Source organism: Xenopus laevis, chromosome 5L, assembly GCF_017654675.1.
Source record: "Xenopus laevis strain J_2021 chromosome 5L, Xenopus_laevis_v10.1, whole genome shotgun sequence".
NCBI lineage: Eukaryota > Metazoa > Chordata > Amphibia > Anura > Pipidae > Xenopus > Xenopus laevis.
In genome coordinates, this window is record NC_054379.1 from 85,766,852 (window position 1) to 85,788,180 (window position 21,329).

At 36.8% G+C, this 21,329-nt stretch overlaps 1 protein-coding gene across 4 annotated transcripts in view; it reads left to right on the forward strand.

Moving 5' to 3' along the window:
- usp45.L (ubiquitin specific peptidase 45 L homeolog) overlaps positions 1 to 21,329 on the forward strand; it is a 70,937-nt gene that overhangs the window by 27,508 nt on the left and 22,100 nt on the right. For all 4 annotated transcript variants that reach the window (XM_041563010.1, XM_041563011.1, XM_018263372.2 and 1 more), the window contains 3 exons: positions 446 to 541; positions 2,017 to 2,147; positions 21,086 to 21,173. In XM_041563010.1, coding sequence (XP_041418944.1) covers positions 446 to 541; positions 2,017 to 2,147; positions 21,086 to 21,173 — 315 coding nt within the window. The remainder of the gene's footprint in view (positions 1 to 445; positions 542 to 2,016; positions 2,148 to 21,085; positions 21,174 to 21,329) is intronic.

Below are 21,329 nucleotides of genomic sequence, written 5' to 3' on the forward strand. Positions count from 1 at the left end.
ATAAATAGGCATATTTATAAAAGTGTATTAGAAATCTTGTTAAATACACATTGTCACTTTAATGTCATCATGTGTAGTTATAAAGCTGCTTGATGAATTCTGGCATATGTGTAGCACATTTTCAAAGGGTAAGAGTGTAGGATTTAAAAAAAAAAAAGTGTATGAAAAACAGTAACAAGTACAGCTGGTTTTTACAGTATTTGACACCCAAAGGTTTAGTCAGGTCTGAGGTGGTGTAAAATAATGTTGTAATTTTAAGTCTGTTGGTATTCAAGAAAATATACATCCCTTTATGCACCCTCTAGTTTACCCTTGCTTTTCAGCCACAATGATGTTTCCAAAATGTCAGTATTTAATTAACATAATCCATTACCTTTCTTGTTTAAAACCATTTATAATGAAAAAATCCCAACATTTATTTTATGTGTCACGTTTTGAATTGCAGAATTTAGCCCAAACGCACATGTTAAATGACACTTTGAATGAAATGAAGGAAAACGCTACAAAGCTTAAGATCAGTGGTAATGAAGAGGTTCACTTGGTGAGTGTGCTTTGTCCCTCATAACTACTGTAGTTTCTAACCAAAAAAATGCTCATGAGCTACTAAGTCAGTCTCAGTTGTTCCAGGAATAGATTGCTCTTCTAGTAAGGGATGATTTAATTGTAGCCACAGATGTGAATTCTTTGGTGAGAATACCAATTTATGTATTGCTTTGTTTAGTTGAACTAAAAAAGAGTGGTTTATGCTGTTGCATTCTGGACATCGTTTTTTGACTATTTTATATTCTGTGCAACTATGATTGTAACTATTACAAAAATGGGATGCTAAATTTGCCCTATACTATGCCAATTTATAAATGCAATGGTGGGTGCACATTTTTATATGTAATGACAACAAACCTTTTAAAGGTACAGGTATACGATCCATTATCCCAAAACCCGTTATCCAGAAAGATCCAAATTATGGAAAGGCCATCTTCCATAGACTCTATTATAATGAAATAATTCACATTTTGAAAAATGATTATCTTTTTCTCTATAATAATATAACAGTGCCTTGTACTTGATCCCAACTAAGATAGAATGAATGATTTTCTAGGCATGGAGATCCAAATTACAGAAAGAGCCCTTATTTGGGAAAACCCCAGGTCCCAGGCATTCTGGATAACAGGTTCATTTTCTGTATTATGAGCACTACATGGGCAGTTTTTGCTATTTAGTCAGAGAGAGAGAGAGGGCTGTTTTTATATCACCTTATTCAATAAGGCTTATTGGGTTAAGGTAGAATGATCAACCCTCAACAGAAAGAGTTGCTCTGCGAATGCAATGTTACAAGCTACATTACCACATGCCAAACTTGTTTGTAATTTTCCCACAGGCCAGCTTGGCCAGTATCTTCAAAATGCAGTTTTTCAATAGAATAGATTATTACAGATTAAGTCAGTTTTGAAAGGATATAAAATTACTATTTTAATTTGAGCATACCAAAAAGCAATGTTGTTTAGGAGAAATCTATGAAACAAGATCAGAGGAAACAAATAGATACTTAAAATTCTAGGTCCCTTAATACATTCTTACATGTTTTGTAATAAGTAATAAATATCTTCCTGTGCTGCAGGCAAATTCAATACTTAGTGCTGTTTTACAGCACAGACAACAGCTAGACATATGTCATCTTGGGAATGGAGTTTAGCAGTTACTGGTGTGCCACTGTATAAAAATAACCTTTGTCTAGGATTGCTAACAGTATAAATGTATATTCATCTACATTAAATCTCTACAGAGCTTTGGGTAGTAGCATTTTTAGCAGTTTCTTCCTAAATTATATTCTCTTGATTTACTGTTTACAGTAAAATGAAAGAGTATGGCATGTGTAAAACCGTGCTTCTGTAATATAAACAATGTTTTGTATTGACAAGGAAATTTGTTAACAATCCAGTCATTATAATTGCAAAATGTAGTTTTTATGTTGTATGCATTTAGTGATAATTGCATATTTTAATTCCTCATGGAAAGGATCCGTTGGTGATCAGTCTCTCCAGTCCTGGGTCTTTGACATCTGCAGTGCTCTTATTCCTACACAATATGAAGGAGGCTGGGAAAGAACCTCTCTCTCCTAAAGTGCTCTTCAGCCAGCTGTGCCAGAAGTAAGTACATTTTGCATTTTCTTGCCTCCTCGTGACCCCATGCTCATGCCGTTTTATTCTCCACTTCTGTGGAGTGAAGAAATCCTTTATTTCTATATTTCGTGCAGCATAAAAAATGGCCCACAACCGCAAGCTGAAAAGAGAAAAGGTACGCATTTTCAAGACAGATAATATATGATTTGTATCCAGGCAAGTCAGCATCTTATCTTAGGAATTTTAAAACCTGTGCTCACCCCTCATGGGATTAGCAAGTAAATCATACTCCAGCATTATTCTTTAACAGTCCAGATATTGGCTATTCTGATGATCTGACTACAGATTTAAAAAGATTTATCCACTCTGCTGCCCTTTGTAAGTTTAAGGGGTTATTTACTCAACCCTGGTCGTGTTTTTGGGCAAAATTAAATTTTTTGTGGAAAAAAACCTAGAATTTTTCAAAGATTTATTATACCCCAAAGCTGCAAAAAGTCCAAATCTGAAAATCTGCTATCTCAAAACTGCCGAGGACATGCAGAAGTCAATGTCAGATATTTTGGTCTGCGTTAAGTTTCGTCAGATAATCAAAAAAAATTTGGCGGTTTTAGGCGATAACATGAAATAATCGAGCGATTCGGGTGTCAAATCTGACCCAAAACGTATTGAGTTAATCTGACCCAGCATGAGTTCCTTAGCTCATGCAAGATTTTTTTAATGATTGCTTGAGCCTGACGACTCAAGCAATCTTGAAGTGGGTATTTAGTTCCCAATAATCTTAGCAGGGTCAGACTGGGGGCCCGGGGCCCACCGGGGCTGCTGCCTCAGGGCCCCCCTCTGGCTCCCACCTGTGTGTGTAAAAACTTCAGAAGAGCATGGTGCAGATCTGGGCCCACAAGAGCTGGGGGCCCACTGGGTTTTTGGTGTTCCGCCGGCCCAGTCCGACCCTGATCTTTAGCGAATCTGAGCCATTGCTAAAGCATAATAAAGGAGTGTCTCCACACTTCATTTTAGAGCTTTTCCTATGTGCCATTTTGTCCTATCATCTGCCTCACATTGCGAACCGGCAAAAAATTGCCAAAATGCATTGAAGTCTATGGGTATCATTTTTGCGTTGAAACTTGGTGAAACATTTTGCTCATCATGGTTTTCTTTCCATGTGATGAAGCTTGTATTACAATTTTGCTTTCATGATGGTCCCCCTTTAAGTAATTGTTCAAGACACCCTTCTCAAACTCCTATCAAAGTGTTTTACACTGGCCTTCTTTTTATTTTTCTGGCCTTGAAACTTGATTTGAATCAGTGATGTCCAACCTGTGCGTAGTAATAAATATACATGTCAGTGTATTCCCCTTGTAAGTAAGGAATATCATCGCAAAACAAAACATTTGTGGTTCGATAGAAGTGTTGGTGTTGAGGTGGGTAAGAAAAGATGTGCTTTAAGGCATTCAAGTTAGCTGGGACAGGTACCACTAGGCCGATAAAGCATGCAAAAAGCTATAAAACAAGCTAAAATTGAGATGGAAGCTTGCAAAAAGCTATCAAACAAGCTAAAACTGAGATGCAGCAAGGACATTTTTTAATAAATATATGTTTAAATATGTAAATAGTAAAAAACTAAAGCAGGAAGGGTGGGACCCTTAATATCAGAGGTTGGTCAGTTGAGAACAGAGAAAAACCACAGATTCTGAAATATTTTTCGTCTGTCTACACAAATGAGGATCCAGCTACTGAAGGATTTAATAGTCCCAATTCTAGTAATACAACTAATGATGCTTGGTTCACACACAATGAAATTCAAAAGAGACTAGAACATGTAAACAAAACATGTAAGCATCCGAAGATAATATGCGAGCCTAGCTCTGTGGTTGCCAAAGATGGTTAATTGCTAATGAAGTGCCACTATATAAAAAGGGATCTCGTTCTCAGCCTCAAAATTATAAGATGGTTAGTCTGACGTCAGTGGTAGGAAAGTGTTTTGAAGGGGTATTAAGGGATAAGATACTTGATTCATTGCAAATAATAATACTATGAGTTTGTGCCAGAATGGTTTTATGTGTAATAGATCTTGCTAGACTAATTTCTTTTTATGAGAAGGTTAGCATGGCGCACAACTCTGGGATGGCAGTGGATGTAATCTACTTAGACTTTGATACAGTACATCACAGAAGGTTACTGGTTAAATTAAGGAATGTTCACCTGGAACATAATCTTTGTACTTGGATAGAGAACTGGCTGAAAGATGGATTACAAAGTGTGGTGGTAAATGGAACATTTTCTAATTGGACCAGTGTTGTTAGTGGAGTACCACAGGGGTCTGTATTTGGTAATTTGCTTTTCAACTTGTTTATTAATGCATCCATGCAGGACGCCACCACTTTGCAGAGGGATTTGACTAAATTGGAAAAGGGAGCAGCATACTGGAAATAAGGTTCAGTGTTGATAAATGCAAGGTTATGCACTTTGGCCAAAATAATTTTAATGCAAGTTATACACTAAATGGCAGTGTGTTGGGGGTAGGGTTTCTTTTGTAGATAACAAGTTGTCTTATTCCAGGCAGTGTCATTCTGTGTCCACTAAAGCAAATAAAATTCTGTCTTGCATAAAAAAGGGCATTAACTCAAGGGATGAAAACATAATTTTGCCTCTTTATAGGTCCCTGGTAAGGCCTCGCTTTTGGGCACTAGTCCTGAAGAGAGATATAAATGAGCTGGAGAGAGTGCAGAGTCATGCAACTAAACTGGTTAAGGGGATGGAAGACTTCAATTATGTCAAGGTTGGGGTTGTTTCCCGGGGGAAAAAAACGCTTATGATGGGATATGATTACTTTTTACAAGTACATTAGAGGACATTATAGATGAATAACAGGGATCTTTTTTCCCATAAAAAAGATCAGCGCACCAGAGGCCAACCCATTTAGACTAGAGGAAATGAACTTTCATTTGAAGCAGCTTAGGTGGTTCTTCAAAGTGAGGGTGTGGAATGCCCTGTCCGATGAAGTGACGGCTGATTCTGTTAATGCTTTTAATAGTGGGCAAGCATAATATCATAGACTATTGTGATACTTAAATCTACAATTAGGGGGTTATTTATTAAAGATCGAGTTGTGTTTTCCATGAAAATTTGAGTTTTCAAGGTTTTGGTTTATTTTATTTTTTTGGTCAAAAATTGAATTTTCTGGTTAAACAAACCCTTTAATTTTTCGAGATTTATTATACCCGAACCTGAAATAGCTTGAATCTGAAAATATACCATCTAAAACCTGTCTAGGTCATGTAGGAGTCAAGGGCAGAGGTTAATTGAAACATTTGGAGATGTTAATAGCCTTCATGATGTTCAAGTTTTTTTTCTGTATGTTTTGCCTGAAAACTTGAATAATTTGAGTGATTCAAGGATTTTTAGTTTGAGAGTATATGGAGGGGTCAGTGTGAGTGTCAGGGCTGTGAAGTCAGTACATAAATCCTCTGACTCCAACTCCTCAATTTATTGTACCTAAATCCTCCTAATGTATTTTCCATGCTAGTTTCGCTAGCGTAAATTTGTCGAATTGTCCTCTACACCTGTTAGTAAATTGGCGATGTTGGATTTCTGGTGAATTTTCACTAGCGAAGGCTACTGCGGCCTTTAGTAAAACGGACGGATGCTGGGTTTCATTGGAAGGGTTGAACTTGATGGACTTTGCTCTTTTTTCAACCCAGCCTAACTATGTATGTACAGTATGTCACTTTAAGATCATGACATTCTCTATGAATTTTTAAAATCCTGATATTTTACAATATACATTATTCTCCTTTTTAAAGAGATACTGACACCTGAAATTAAACTTTTTTTTTGCATCTATTATAATATTGGCTTTGCAAGCTACTTCTAACTTTGCCATAAAGTATTTGCATGATGCTTTTACATTACCTGTCTGATCCCCCATGTTCCTGTATGAGGGGGCTGCCATATTTGTGCAGCAGGAGTCCGTTAGCATTAGAAACTGTAACTAACAGGCTGAGATGGGACAGTCAGGTTGGCAAAGTCAGAGTGTCAGAGAGTCAGGCTTAGGAACTTCAACTAACAATTATATACATAAACAAACCTCTCAGCAAAAAATGATCAACATGACCTATAGGTAACAATCAATGTACATTCATATGCTAAAATTCATTTTTTAGTGTCAGTATCACTTTAATTGTATCTCACACAGATAAAGTTAGGTGGTTATTACTTGCTTCTGATTAAAGGACCATAATTTTTCTACTGAAATAGCTATATATTTGATAACTGAAAAAAAAATATGAGCAACCTGCACACTGAGTTCATGTACTTGTAGGGCCTATTTATATTTTTCAGGAGAACTGGGCAGAAGATGGCTAATCACTTAATCACCAACCTAATTATGTGCTTACTCTGCTGGCTAACAGATGTGTTTTTTTTAGTATGAAAGTGGAACTTTTGTTCTCTTAAGAGGTTCTGCTACCAAGCAGTAGTGCTTTATTGGTACTTTGATTCAGGTCAAGTGAAACACAGGAGATAGCTCATATTTCGAATGGTTATTTTTAACAAGCTGTGTTCTTCTGGCGAACTTGCTGTGCACAGTTTGTCATAAATTATACTTTTATTTCTGGTATCAACAGTTTCAGCACTGAATATAGAGAAGTTTTGATAATTACATATAGGCCATTTATCCAGAGTAGCCCAGGTCCCAAGATAATAGATCTTGAGAATGTATATCTTTCAGATATTGAAATTATTCTATATTCTCTGTCCAGACTTTTTGTGGGCTGGGGATCTGTGATCAGTCTCATATTATACACCTGCTAAATAGAGATACCGTATATACCCGAGTATAAGCCGAGTTTTTCAGCATCCAAAATTTGCTGAAAAAGTCTACCTCGGCTTATACTCGGGTCAGCGGTACCTGACCCGCGTTGCCGAGATTGCAGTCACTTTTAATCATTCCTATACCAACAGTACACTTGGGGAGAGACTGCAATATCCCACAATGCCCTCTGTTGGTTATATGAAAGAATAACAGTGACTGCAATATCACACAGCGCCATCTGTTGGTTATATGAAAGAATAACAGTGACTGCAATATCACACAGCGCCATCTGTTGGTTGTATGAAAGAATAACAGTGCGCCCTCTGTTGGTTATATTAAAGAATAACAGTGACTGCAATATCACACAGCACCCTCTGTCGGTTATATGAAAGAATAACAGTGCGCCCTCTGTTGGTTATATGAAAGAATAACAGTGACTGTAATATCACACAGCGCCATCTGTTGGTTATATGGAAGAATAACAGTGACTGCAATATCACACAGTGCCCTCTGTTGGTTATATGAAAGATTAACAGTGACTGCAATATCACACAGCGCCCTCTGTTGGTTATATGAAAGAATAACAGTGACTGCAATATCACACAGCGCCCTCTGTTGGTTATACGAAAGATTAACAGTGATGGCAATATCAAACAGCACCCTCTGCACATGGTAGTCAGGGACAGTGGGACAATGCACACAGTAATCCGTTTGGCAATTCTCTGTCACCATCAACTTTGCAAAGAAGTCCAGTTGATCGCTGGGGGGGTCGCTTTGGCAGAATGTGCGCTGCTGGGAGACAGGGCTGTAGTTGTGTCTAGGCTTATACTAGAGTCAATAAGTTTTCCCAGTTTTCGTAGGTAAAATTAGGTACCTCGGCTTATACTCGGGTCGGCTTATACTCGAGTATATACGGTATACACAGTGTATGTGTTTCTTTGCATTACCTTTTGGTTACTATTTTGTGCAGTATTGGGAGCAAAATAAATAGTTACTATTTGTAATTGGTAGCTTCGGGTGATCCATTCACCCTTCCAAATGCAAGCAGTAGCTGGTTTCATCAGAATTCTTTGATTTACTTTTATTTCAAGCTGCACACCAGATCCTTCTGCTGCCAATGCTGAACAGACCTCACTGAAATGGCACAGTGACAGGGCCCTTGCCACAGCACGTTGCAGTCCCCACCAGGGTTAGCAGGAGGTTTCATTACTTCTGCCTGCTTGCATTGGACATGCACTGGCCAGAAATTGCCAGTCTGTTGTTTGTTTGTCAGAGCTGCCTGTCTTATTAGAGAAGCTGCTTTGGCATTTCAGTACAGGAATACCAAAGGGACTAGTTTTGTATCTGGATGCAATGAGCTGCTTGTTCTCGCTCCAGGGGAGGTTTATTTACTTACATGTTGGCATCTTTAGGCCTGCTTCTAATTGGCATACTGCCATTTTATCTAAATAAAAGCTTCTTTTATCATAAATGTGGGGAATGGAAGAAAACGCTTTCTGGAAAGTTGTTGGGTAATATGGTAGGATATCTGTCTGTAGCCCTAACAGTTTACTTAAATAGAAAAAAATTAAATTACTCAAATCTTTTTTATAGGGCTGTAAATAAAATAATCCAAATGACATATGCATAGCAACCAATAAGACTTAGGTTGGATCAGGCCATGTTTTTAAGTAAAAATCTCTTGTAATTCTCAAAATATACTTATCTGCTCCTGTCACAAAAAAACACGAAATACAAAACTTCTCCAAGTAAAAGCATCTGAGTTCCCGTAGAAGTCAATGGGAGCTGGGTCGATCCCATTGGACTTTTTTTTTTTTTTAGCCAGTCGGACTTTTAAAAGTTTTCTGATATTTTTCTCTAGTAATTATCTGAAACATTCAATTTTTTTTTTAAAGAGATATTCTTATTCTTTCTGCACTTTTTTCCATTCATACATTTTACATATTAGGATCTTTTAATAACGTTCATGGTATTTCTGATATTTCTTTAGAGAAATAGTTTAATCCATGGTTTCAAGAAGTTCTAATACCACTATAATGTGTCCTTCAATAAACGGGCCTAGGGAGTAGGGCAAAAAAGTGCAAAGGTCACAATATGTACAATTTTACAGAGAGTTAAAGAAATTTTTTTTCATGCCCAGACTGGACAGTAGAGCTGTGACTGGAAGATATATTAGACAGTGTATTGGGGAAATAAGGCTATTCCACACATAGGGGCCCATTTACTAAGGGTCAAAGTGAATTTTTCGAATTCAAAAACGTTGAATTTCAAAGTAATTTTTGGGTACTTCGACCATCGAATAGGCCAAAATTCGATTTGAATTGAAAAAACGTCACAAATTCGACCATTCAAAAATCGAAGTACTGTCTCTTTAAAAAACTTCGACTTCGCCACCTTAAACCTGCCGAATTGCTGTTTAGCCTATGGGGGAGCCTCCTATAACCTATATGAGCCGTTGGCTAAGTTTTGAGAAGTCAATGTTTTTTTTGTAAAATCGTACGATTAAATCGTACGATCGTACGATTAATTCGTACCTATAGAACGATTCGAAGGATTTTAATTTTTAAGGAAAAAAACTTTCGTCTATCGTACTACACCTATTCGATGGTCGAATTTCGAAGTTGTTTCACTTCGAAATTCGACCCTTAATAAATCTGCCCCATAGCGTTTTGTTGTAAATATACATATGTATCTTACTTCCTTGGCCCTGTCATCTGGAAAATGCAGCCAGAGCCCTGGGTGGGCTCCCCCTTAGTGTTTCTTTTATAGAAGTAATTTTAACCTGTCTGAATATCAAATTGAGTCCAAATCATAATGTGCATATTCAAAATATTCCACATCTGTATAAAAATGAATTGTCTTATGCTTAAAAGTTACATAACATTTGAATATGGTTTAGCTGAGCACTAAGGATTATTATTCTGTGATATATGTCCCAAATATACGTCCCAGTGATTTTATGGTTACATCATTATTAACATTGCCTCTCAAAACAAAGCTAAGATATTGCCTATTGGTGAGTATTGTTTATCTGCAGTATATTTTCCATAAGCAGGATGAATGAACCGCTTATTGGACATTCTTTTGCGTTATATTAAAGTTGGAACGGATGCAATTTTGCTTCTGTTGTTAAAAGATTTGTGTAACAATGTCTGTTACACGCTGCATATCTTTTTGCAAGAGATGTTGAGATTTCCCAGACCTACATCCTATATCTGCTGTAGTATTCCTGTATTCTTGCCGGCTATAGGATAAGCCCGAGAAGCTTATGTTTTGTCTTATTATTTTGTATATTTTGTATATTTATTGTAACTTGCAAAAAACAACTGCAGAGCAAAGGAAAATATTACCGTAAGCAATGGAAATAAATGTAATTTAATACACTCATTATTGGCACTGAACGTGCCAATTTTTATTTTATATTTTCCTCCACTCCCACTCTCCGCCTTGTTGAAAACTAAAATTGGAAGGCTGATTCTCTCAGTGGCGACTGTTTAGCGTCTGGTACTAATTCATCCACTGTTTATTTTGTTAGTGTTGCAGCTGTCAGACGTTTTGCTAGGACAGATTGGATACATTGCTACAGGGCCCTTCTGTTTGTTTTCCACCGCTTTGAATATCAAGAGCACAGATTTATAATTCTACTGATCTGGAGTTCTTGACATATATTAACCATTTTAAATCCAAAAGCTTCATAAGCATTTCTCATTGTATGTCCTTTTGGCATCAAAGTGGTTAAGTGAAGAAAAATGTTATTAAAAGAAAAGAATGCTTGTAGATTAATATGTTTTTTGCCATTTTATTATCAATGTATATATTCTACCTTTGTGCCGTACTGTGTAAGTAGACCGTAAAGAAAATGACTTTACTGAACACAGTGTTAAAGGGATATTTTCACCTTAACATTAACTTTTAATATGTAGACCAGGAGCGCATCATACTAATGCGAGGTCTGCTTTTAGTGATGTTATCCCATTATGATCTACATCCATAAAAGCATTGTTAGCATTCTGTTTCATAGAAACTATTACTTATAAATTCTCTCATAAATCAATATATTTATTGCTATATTTAACAAACAACTATTTCTTATGTAACCTTAACATAATAAATATCTGAATGAAAAGCATGAAATAGGAGGGTGATATAGACGAGCTGTTGGTTGACCGTGTCTTGAGGTCTATTGATCACCAGCTAAAGGTATACTGGTAGATCCTGATCTACCTTTTGGGCACAGTGATATTTTAAGACAAAATCATAATCTTTAAATTGTACAGCTATGTGCTCTGCATATCCAGCTTTGATTTCAGTGGCTATGTGGTTACCTGGGTCTCGCTATGTGGTTACCTGGGTCCCGCTTACTCTAGCAATTAGGCAGTGTTTTGAAAGTTGGAAGATGAAAATGAAAGGGCTATACAGAAAACTAACCAATAAAGCACAACTACCAAAAAAATTTAACCTTACACTTCATCAGTTTTTTGGTTGACCGTGTCAGCCGTCTATTCTATATAGGCACTTAAGGGCATGTGTTAGCTTTAGGGGGTGCCTATATAAATATAAAGTCCAAATATCAAGAACAATGTCCACAAAATAAACTTAACAGCACAAGTTATGGTGAGCAGAGTACCAAGCATATTTCCTGAGGCAAAATTTCATCTTAAATTGCCCTTTCTCAAGGTCTGAGCACGGACTAAATAAAGCCTGATCTGTTGCTTAAGTTCATTGGGGGTTATGTAATAAAATACACTGTTTGCCCTGGAGCAGTAACCCATAGCAACTAATCAGCAGGTAGTATTTACTGGTCACCTGTTTTAAAGCAAACCTCTTATTGGTTGCTAGGGGTTACTTCCCCTGAGCAAACTTAGTGTCTTTTATTACAAATGGGGGTTTGTCGGATACGCTGAACAAATAAATCACTCTGCTCAACTAAACTTGTGCTGTTAACTTATTTAACTGTTAATTTAAATTATGTGTAATAAAATGGAATGACGCAGGGAATAAGTATTGAACACATGAAGAAAAGGAGATGCAAAAAGGCATGGAAAGCCAAGAAACCTGCTGAAATATATATCCGTATTTAGAAAGCAATCCTGCCCTCTATCAGTGCAAATTAATATCAGATGGTTTAGTCCTAATTGATGGCCTATAAAAAGGTTCTCAATACCAAGGTATCACACAAGAAACATCTCATGATGGGTAAAAGAAAAGAGCTCTCTCTCTTTGCAACCTTATTGTTGCACAACATACTAATGGCATTGGTTACAGATGTATTTCTAACCTTCTGAATGTTCCAGAAGGTTAGAAATACATCTGTAACCAATGCCCTAATCCAGAAGTGGGAAGAACATCATTTCACCCTAAACAGGCTACGACCAGGTGCTCCTCACAAGATTTCTGGCCGAGGAGTCAAAAGAATAATCAGAAGAGTTGTCCAAAAGCCAAAGATCACTCATGGAGAGCTTCAGAAAGACCTTGAATTAGCAGGTACGGTTGTTTAAAAAAAAAAAAACAAAAAAAAACAACAATACGTAATGCACTCAACCGCACAAGACTCCACTGAAGAAAAATTATGTTGAAGCTTGTTTAAAGTTTGCTGCACAACATTTGGACAAGCCAATTAAATTGTGGGAGAATATAGTCTGGTCAGATGAGACCAAAATGTAACTCTTTGTATGTCATTGGACACGCCATGTTTGGAGAAGAAATGGCACTGCACATCACCCCAAAAACACCATACCAACAGTGAAGTTTGGAGGTGGGAACACCATGGTGTGGGGCTGTTTTTCAGCATATGATTCAGGCAGACTTAATATAATTGAAGGAAGACTGAATGGAGAAATGTGCTCGGACATTCTTGATAAGAATCTGCTGCCATCTACCAGGATGCTGAAGATGGACATTTCAGGACAATGATCCCAAACACACAGCCAAGGAAACTCTAAATTAGTTTCAGAGAAAGAAAAATAAAGCTGCTAGAATGGCCCAGTCAATCACCTGACTTGAATCAAACCAAAAAAAATCCACAAAAAAGTGTATCCCAATTGTCTAAGTTTTAGATAAATAAAAGAATATAGTTTAATTTTTCTGTAGTTACAAAATCAAAATGTCTGTTTTGCACACTAAACAAAGCTCTAAACTAGACTGATATGTACTTGAGTTCCCTGAGGCTTTTAAGACGTCACTTTAGCTATTTTGTCTCTTGACTTCAGCATCAAACTGAGAAACTGTAACTCATGCCAAATATAATGCAACAGTAAGACACTGTCAATGCCTCTTCCCAGAGTAGTCGAAAAATTTGGCAACTGGGCCTGCTCATTACTTTTAATAATTTTTAAAATAGCAAGCTGGGCCTTCTTTACCTCCTGTATCTTCTGCATATGTATTTAATCTGTAAGTATAAACCCTTGTATTGTATGTTGGTACTTTATATGCTTGATAATAAGCATGTTGGAATGTTAATTGCTTAAAGGGCATAGCATTAAGTATAGACTAAAAACAACATTTCTTTTGTGGGTTTCCTCCTCCGTAACACAAAGGTATGCCCATATTTTAGAGATGCTCCTTTTCAAAAGTTAGAACCTCCAAGTGAAGAAAAAATAAAGCTTATATGCTTAAATGAGCTATTTTAGTTAAAACTTGTTATTAAAAGATTTTTGTAAATGCAGGGCATTGGGACTGCATAAGAGCATTGGGACTGCATAGGGGCATTCTGCAGCCAAGACCAAATGGTATCTCAAAATGGTATTTTGAGTTCTTATTTGTAGGTTATCAGGTTTGTTAACCATGTATTCCATCTAACTGTATTTTTCTGGGCTATTTTTTATAGGAATATAATTTCACTTTATGGAAATGTCTGGCCATATGTATCCAGTCAGTAAATGGTTGATAACCATCAAGTGGGAATGGTTGTCTCTGCCCAATTTAATAATTCAGTGACTGCAGGACATGTATAAACTACATCAATTGTCTCCAATAATCACTACCAACTGGGCAAGTCCATATTACAAAATATTAGCATATTAGCAAAAAGGAAGGTGAATAGAAAGGTGGCATGATTAGAATGTCACCTAGGGCTTTAGTGATTCCTGTCTGTGAGTATAGTAGAAGTCATAGAAGTTTAGAAAACTTGATTATGGCTAATGATTTGGGGTTTTATAAAAGTTTGGTATAATCTTGAGATTATGGGGCATGTTTACTAACATTGGAGATAAATATCTGGAGAGATTTCTGCTTTTGTTTTCTAACTTAATTATGGCTGTTTAAATCTAATTGCTGATTGGTTGCCATCTCAAGAAATCTCTCCAGATATTTATCTCCAATGTTAGTAAACATGCCTCTCTACCTTTTGTGTACTATGACTCTATGAGATTTGTACAGTCTGAACATTGGGTAGAAGCCAGGAAATAGCAGCAATTATTGATTTGGGAATTCATATTCTGGCATTTCTGATATCATTTAAGGGTTTGGTTCAATCACCTGCTCTATTCATCAGATACCTGCTCCTTTAAGAATCCTAAACTTTTTCCACATGGTGAGGTGGTCTAATATTTTCCTCCCTAGCTGTTAATTGCACGGACCTGTCCCATACCCTCAGTGACTGACCTTGAATCACACGTGTAGTTTTAGGAAACAATTACCCCTTACAAACTTATAGCTTCTGGTATAATATGGCTCAAGGTAAACATAAAAATTTGGGATGGCTTATGTTTTGGGCTTCTACTGGGTTTTGCTGGGTCTATAGACATCCATATGAGCCACAGACAAAAAAAAGATATCTGCAAAAGATATTTATATATTGTTAAACTTAACCACCACGATAGACAAGAGCTTACTCTAGGCTACCAGTTTCTGATATGTTTTGCTAACGAGTCTTTCAGTTTTATAGTCTGGGTGCTATTTTTATCTAAGCCACAATATACATATGCTTATCCACCGTGAGCAATATGAGCACCAATGCCTGTTCATGACTTTTGTGGCAGATTTTGTTCAGTTAATATGGAGTCAGACTATTTCCCTATTTCAGCTTTGACTGATAAATTTGATGCAATACACTTTAAGAATAATTTCATATCACCTACAAGCCCACATTGTCCATAATATTACCAGCTTTAAGATCTTTTATTCTAGGGTCCTGACTAGATCTGGTAAGAATTCTGAAATTATTAATTGTAATTGCATATAGTAAGGGGTTGGGAGAGGGCATCTGGGATGAGTTACCCTCTGCAAGGTGTGTCGATTTCCAGTCATTTGTAATGAGTTAGTACTGGGGAATGAATAACTGAATAATTTCATCACCATTTCCGTCATGCTCACACTTCACAACCTAAAGGATTTTTAAAGTGGACGTTCCTGGCATGACGTTTTTTGGTCAGGGTATATTATTTCTAGATTCACATTGACCAATCTGCAAGCTTAACATTCAACCTGGATTTTCACATCTACTGTCAGTATGGTATTGGGTGGTAAGAATCATATACTTCCTGGGTTTCGATTGGTTTGGAAATCAGAAAAACTAGTACTTCTGTCACTGAAAAGTGTAATGCACCCTGATCTTTTGAAGAATTCTAGAGTTCCAAAAGTTGTAGGTCTAGATGCTATGCAAGTATTTTTTAAGCTGTTCTTTTGTAAAGACCATAGATTTCCTAGGTCATTCAATTAGAAAATGAGTGGTAATTTCTTTATCCATGTCCAAATGCCACCACCGAGAAAGCAAATGAAAGCTTTGGCAAATCTAAGTACATTACAGTCCAAGCTGCTTGTTTCATCAAAAAACCCAAGATCTGCCCTGCACAAAACCATGTTAACGTCTGCAGGATACAGTTTTCAGATAACTTCTCCACTGCAGGTATCAAACGGACAGGTCGATAACTGTGTGGTTGAGCCCTTTTTAAATATAGTAATTATATTCAATTTCCGCCAATCCATCTGGTGCTATTTCATATGAAAGGGAGTCTGGTAAAATGAGAAATAATGGCTTGACTAAAACTGAAATAAGGGCCTCTAAAGGTTGCATTACATCAGCTCCCGGAGCCTTGTTCACAATTCCGAAATGTCCTGTCAGGCTCTGCCCATTTGTTATAGTCAGATTCAAATGTCATACTATTTACTAAAAAAAGCTCAATTCTATATTTTAAAAAAAATGCAATGGGTATAAAAAGGCAATAGTTCAAAGAGGATTTGAGGGGCACACACCTGATTAATTTTCTCAATTGCTTGGGTGCACCTCCCGCAGTGTCCTTCCTCACTCGAACACAGGAATCAGAGACAAAATGGGCAGCACTCCAGGTTAAAGTTAAAAAACTGCCTTTATTTACCAACAGCAGGGCAGCATAGCAACCTTTCGAGCCTCACATGGCTCTTTTTCAAGCTTGAAAAAGAGCCGTGCGAGGCTCGAAACGTTGCTATGCTGCCCTGCTGTTGGTAAATAAAAGCAATTTTTTAACTTTATCCTGGAGTGCTGCCCATTTCGTCTCTGATAAAAAGGCAATACCCACAAAAGACTGCATTTTAACATGTATTTTTCGGTAATTGAACTGTGAAATTCAGTTTTACTTTTTTGCAGAGTGCACTGATTTTGCACTACAGTAAATGTAAGAATTTATTCTGAAACTTACTTTATTTTAACCTGATATTATGGGACAGAGGTGAAGAAGCTACAGTAAATATAGGAAATATCATATATTTTATTAGTATATCCATATGAGTGGTAGTTGCCCCCTCATGTCATGTCACCAACCTCTTTTGCCATTATACTGCTGACACTGTACAACAGGTGCTAGAGCATTGGCACTGGCTTCCATATGTCCTCACATCTGTGAGCGGTCAGCTCAACCAACCATCCCAGTCGTCTGGTCTTGCTTGGAGCATAATTTCAAGGAGACCAGAGTGTACGGTATTTTAATCTGCTGTTTTCAAAGAATGACTGCAATGTAATTTTCTATGTTGATATAGTTTAGTAAAAACAGATTTTTTTTTTTATCTTGAAATTTGTGCTTGATGTACATCAGAGATTCTACCTTAAAATAAGTGTTTCGTGCTAGAAATACACTGTGGTCCCAACAGTTAAAAGAAATCCTCTTTAAAAGGCCACAACTAATGTGACTATACTTACGGAGCTACTACTGGAAACTGAGAGAGAAAAAAAAGCTATTATTTTCAAAATGTAGATTTAAAAAAAAAAAAAGGTAAAAATGGTAGAGAAAAATGGAAAACTACTGAAAATTTATTGCTGATATACATAACCGTTTTGTGAAGATGAATTAAAGAACCTGATCTTGATTTCAGTTATATATTTATAAGACCTGTATAGTTAGTTATATATCATGTTAATCGTTCTTAAGCATTATTAATAAAAGTATAAGACCTGCAACAGTGACAGATGTAGACAGTGACAGTTGTCCTTCACTTCATGGGACCATTTACAGGGTTCAGCTTGTTCTGTCATTATACTGCTGACATAGTACAACAGGTGCTAGAGCATTGGCATTGGCTTCCATATGTCCTCACATCTGTGAGCGGTCAGCTCAACCAACGGTCCCAGTTGTCCAGTTACAGCAAGGATCTTGCTTGAAGCATATTTTCAAGGACAATCGAGTGCACATATTTATATGTCAGAACTCCATGTATCAGTACTTGTGTAAGCTTCTTTCCTTTTATGAGCTTTACGTTCTTTAAAGAGAATTTGAATCCAAAACTTTCCAATATATATTACTATTTCTGTAGTTTGTTATTTGTAAATATAACTTCAATTAAAAACAGTATTTGTCTTTCTCTTTCCATACTCCTGTTTCTTGAGAAAAAGCCTAGTTTTGCTACTACTCCTACCTAGTGACAAGTAAAAAAGATTTCTAGGCATGGATTTGGAGCAAAATGTCACAGGGGGGAAAAAAACAGCCATTGATCTCAATGCATTTTACAAAGAGTTTCCGTGGCTTTGCAAGTTTTTCAGCAATGCAAAACGGAATAGATTCACTCATCGCTTCTCCTATTAGTTAGCTAACGATACAAAAAAGCCCAGAAAATATTGAAAAGCCCTTCGTGCATTCATTGTTTAAATTACCAGTCATAAAAGTGTAAACACATTAAAAATGTTTTGTTTTCTCAAATGTTGTAATGCTAATATGGTACTGTTTTCAGGTGCTGCTTGGTTTCATTCTTGCTGAGGTTGAAGAAATACCTTTCGTGTTTAGGCTTACACAAATCCATGTCTTTTCATAAATCCAATGATGCTTAAAACCCAGTGAGTCAAAAAATTATTTAGCAAACACATAAAAACCCAGTAATACTGGCATAAAACTGATGATATGTGAATTTCTTAATACAACAGTGGTACAGCTATAGAAAGATTAGGCCCTGTGATTGCTAGGGGGCTCAAGAGTTATGTTGGGCTCAATGGAGCCCTGAATGATGAACTGTGTTAACGTATGTGTTTTTGAAATATGTCTTATTTCTATAGTTTTTCTCAGCCTCAAATTATTTTGCTGTGGTATCTAGTACTTTCTTGTCACAAAACTGGCATCAAGTGTACAGTATCAAAAAAAAAGTCAGAATCTGATTAAAAAATAGTTTGAGCATAAATTGACTGCATTTCTTTTTCCTATTGTATGTTCAAATCATACAAAGCATAAAAAAAAACATTCAGAATATTAAATCTATTGTTTTAATTGCTTTGTAGCACCACTGATAATTGCATATTGATGGTTGTTGCATAGTGGAACAATTAACTGTGAATGGTATAGTAAAAAAAATGTATGTAATAAGCTGCACAACCATAGGTTTAAAATAAAGATGTTGATCTAGGTTGGGGAAATAGTTGTGGATTCTTCCACTTCACAATATATGAAAATAGAAGCCATATGCCTCTTAGTGTGTTTTTTCTTTCCTTTCTTTCCTTTTGCAATGGTAAAAGTCTGTGAAAGGGGCAGTATACCCTCTTGTTCAACATGAGGTCAATGAATAGGGCTAGTGGCCTATTCACTTTTAAATAAATGAATCTGTAAAGTTGTGAAGCGATACATCAATATTTGCCAGATGATACACCATGTCTGTAGTAAGCAAAAAATCATTAATTTAGGCAATAAGTGGAATTGTGGTTTACTGGACTGTACATTTTATAAACCACACTGCTTGTGGTAGATTTGGTTAAAATTATGTTTCAACTTTTACAATAGTCTTTGGTTGGAACCAACCAAAGTCTGTTACCCCTGATTCTAGACCAGTGGTTCCCAAACTGTGTGGTCGGGATCAGTGGTGGGGGTCTCCTTCTGAAGGCAAATTTGGGATTTGGGCATAACGCCTATATGCTCTCCCAGATACTCCTGAAAACCCTGGTAGAATGTGATGAATATATTTGTTCTCTCATATATTCTTGGAACTATGGCTGCTACACTATTGTTTTCCTGTATTTGTAACCTTGCTATAAATGTAGAACCTCCGAGAGCAGAGTTGCTACTATCTTACAGAATTCTTGAGCTACTGTACAGGCCCACCAGGTGTGTAAGAAGTATCCTTGTTGCCCACATCCTCTAAAACAGGTGGAGTGGTCTGGGTTGCCACTAAGCCTACTGATTTGTGTGGGTGTGTAATACCAGCGGAATATGGTTTTGTAGGCACTTTCACTAGAGACTGCACATATGAATTAGTTTTTTGGCCATTTCCCAAATTTTTGACCAGGTCTTTTCTGAAATAGTGAGGTCTAAATCTTCCTCCCATTTTGTCATGTAGGGTTGGTGTACAGTATGTCTGTGTTGTCTGATGCAAGGCAGCTGTATAACCATGAGATTATGTGCCTCGGATATGAATGTTTATAGCAAATGTTTTCAAAGTAGGTAATGTATGGTTTGGTTTCTAACCTTGAATTTCACCTAATGTCTGCTTTGCAGGTATCGAAAAAATTGTGTATGTGGAATGTCATGGGCTACTAATTGTTGGTTCTTTATCAAGTGTTAGGGGTGCTTAATTCCATTTTGATTGCTCTTGCGTCTCACAAGTCCAATGCTTGTTGTGATGGGGGTAAGAGTCTCAGTGAGGTATTCCTGGATATCCAGGACATGTGGGATAGCAGTAGCAGGGCTGAGAAGTGATTCTCATTGCCTTTCCATGGTTTCCCTGTTGGGGCGTGTGTTGACCATTGCTTCTAGCCTGCTCACTAAATAGTATCTGTATAAGTGGGGTACTCCCAAGTGCATGTGATTTGGTGGGATTAGTTTTGTATCCTGGGATGCATTGGAATTGTTCTAAAATCGGTAATAAATAAGGTAATGTGGTTTGCAGGGAGAATGTCATCTGCAAAAATTTTGTACTCTCTGTCCCCCACCTGAAAGCCATTGATGTTGGGGTTTTGTCTGATGGCATGAGCCATGGGTTCTACAGATTATCTGGGACATTGGGCACCCCGACCCCTGTTCCTCCCCTTATCTCAATGTGGTTGGATTGGAGTCCCATGCAATTTTCCCAAGACAGCAAACATGTAACTCCAATCCAGCCTGCCAAAGCTTTTTGTGCATCTAGAGATATGAGGAGAGAGAAGGAAGTCAGTTTCGGTGCCAAGCATACTAGGTCAAATGCCTTGTGGATGTTGTCCGCAGCTTGATGTCCTAGCTTGAAGCCTACTTGATTATGACTGATAAATTTGGGAAGTATTTTAGCAAGTGTTTTTTTCGCAAACTGCTTGATACTAAAAGTTACATTTTATCAGCTTGTTCAATAAGCACTAATGTTCATAATATTGTGTGTGAGAAGCAGTTTATACCCTTCTCAAATTGATAGTGTAAAAGAGAATTCTGTGTAACCCATGTTCTACTGTAATAATGAGAGTGGGAGCATTACATTAATAGTGTAGAATATAAACACCCAGTTCAACCTGTTATTTAACTTATTCATATAAGGGCATTTTTGACTGTCTCTTCCCTAAAGGATGCGGAAGTACACAAGCTTTGTAAGAGATTTGCCCTTTTATCTTGAGGGATATATATATATATATATATATGGATATATATATATATATATATATATATATATATATATATATATATATATATATATATATATATATATATATATATATATATATATATATATATATATATAGTTTCATTTTACCTTGCTGTTTTTTCTTGCATACTGCTTAAATCTTCACATTTAATATAATTTTCAGAGCCCCTCGTTTTAAAGCATTCGAGCAGCAGGACAGCCAGGAACTTCTTCACTATTTGCTGGACGCGATGCGTATAGAAGAAACAAAGGTACAATGTATTTACAATTTTATATATGGCGAAAGAATAATTATTTAGTTATGCTCCTCTGTGTGCTTTTGCCACCAATTTAAGCTTTTGCCGTTCTGTCTGGCTGCCACAAGGCAGAACAGCAGGGGATGCTCCTGTTACACATTCATAATATTA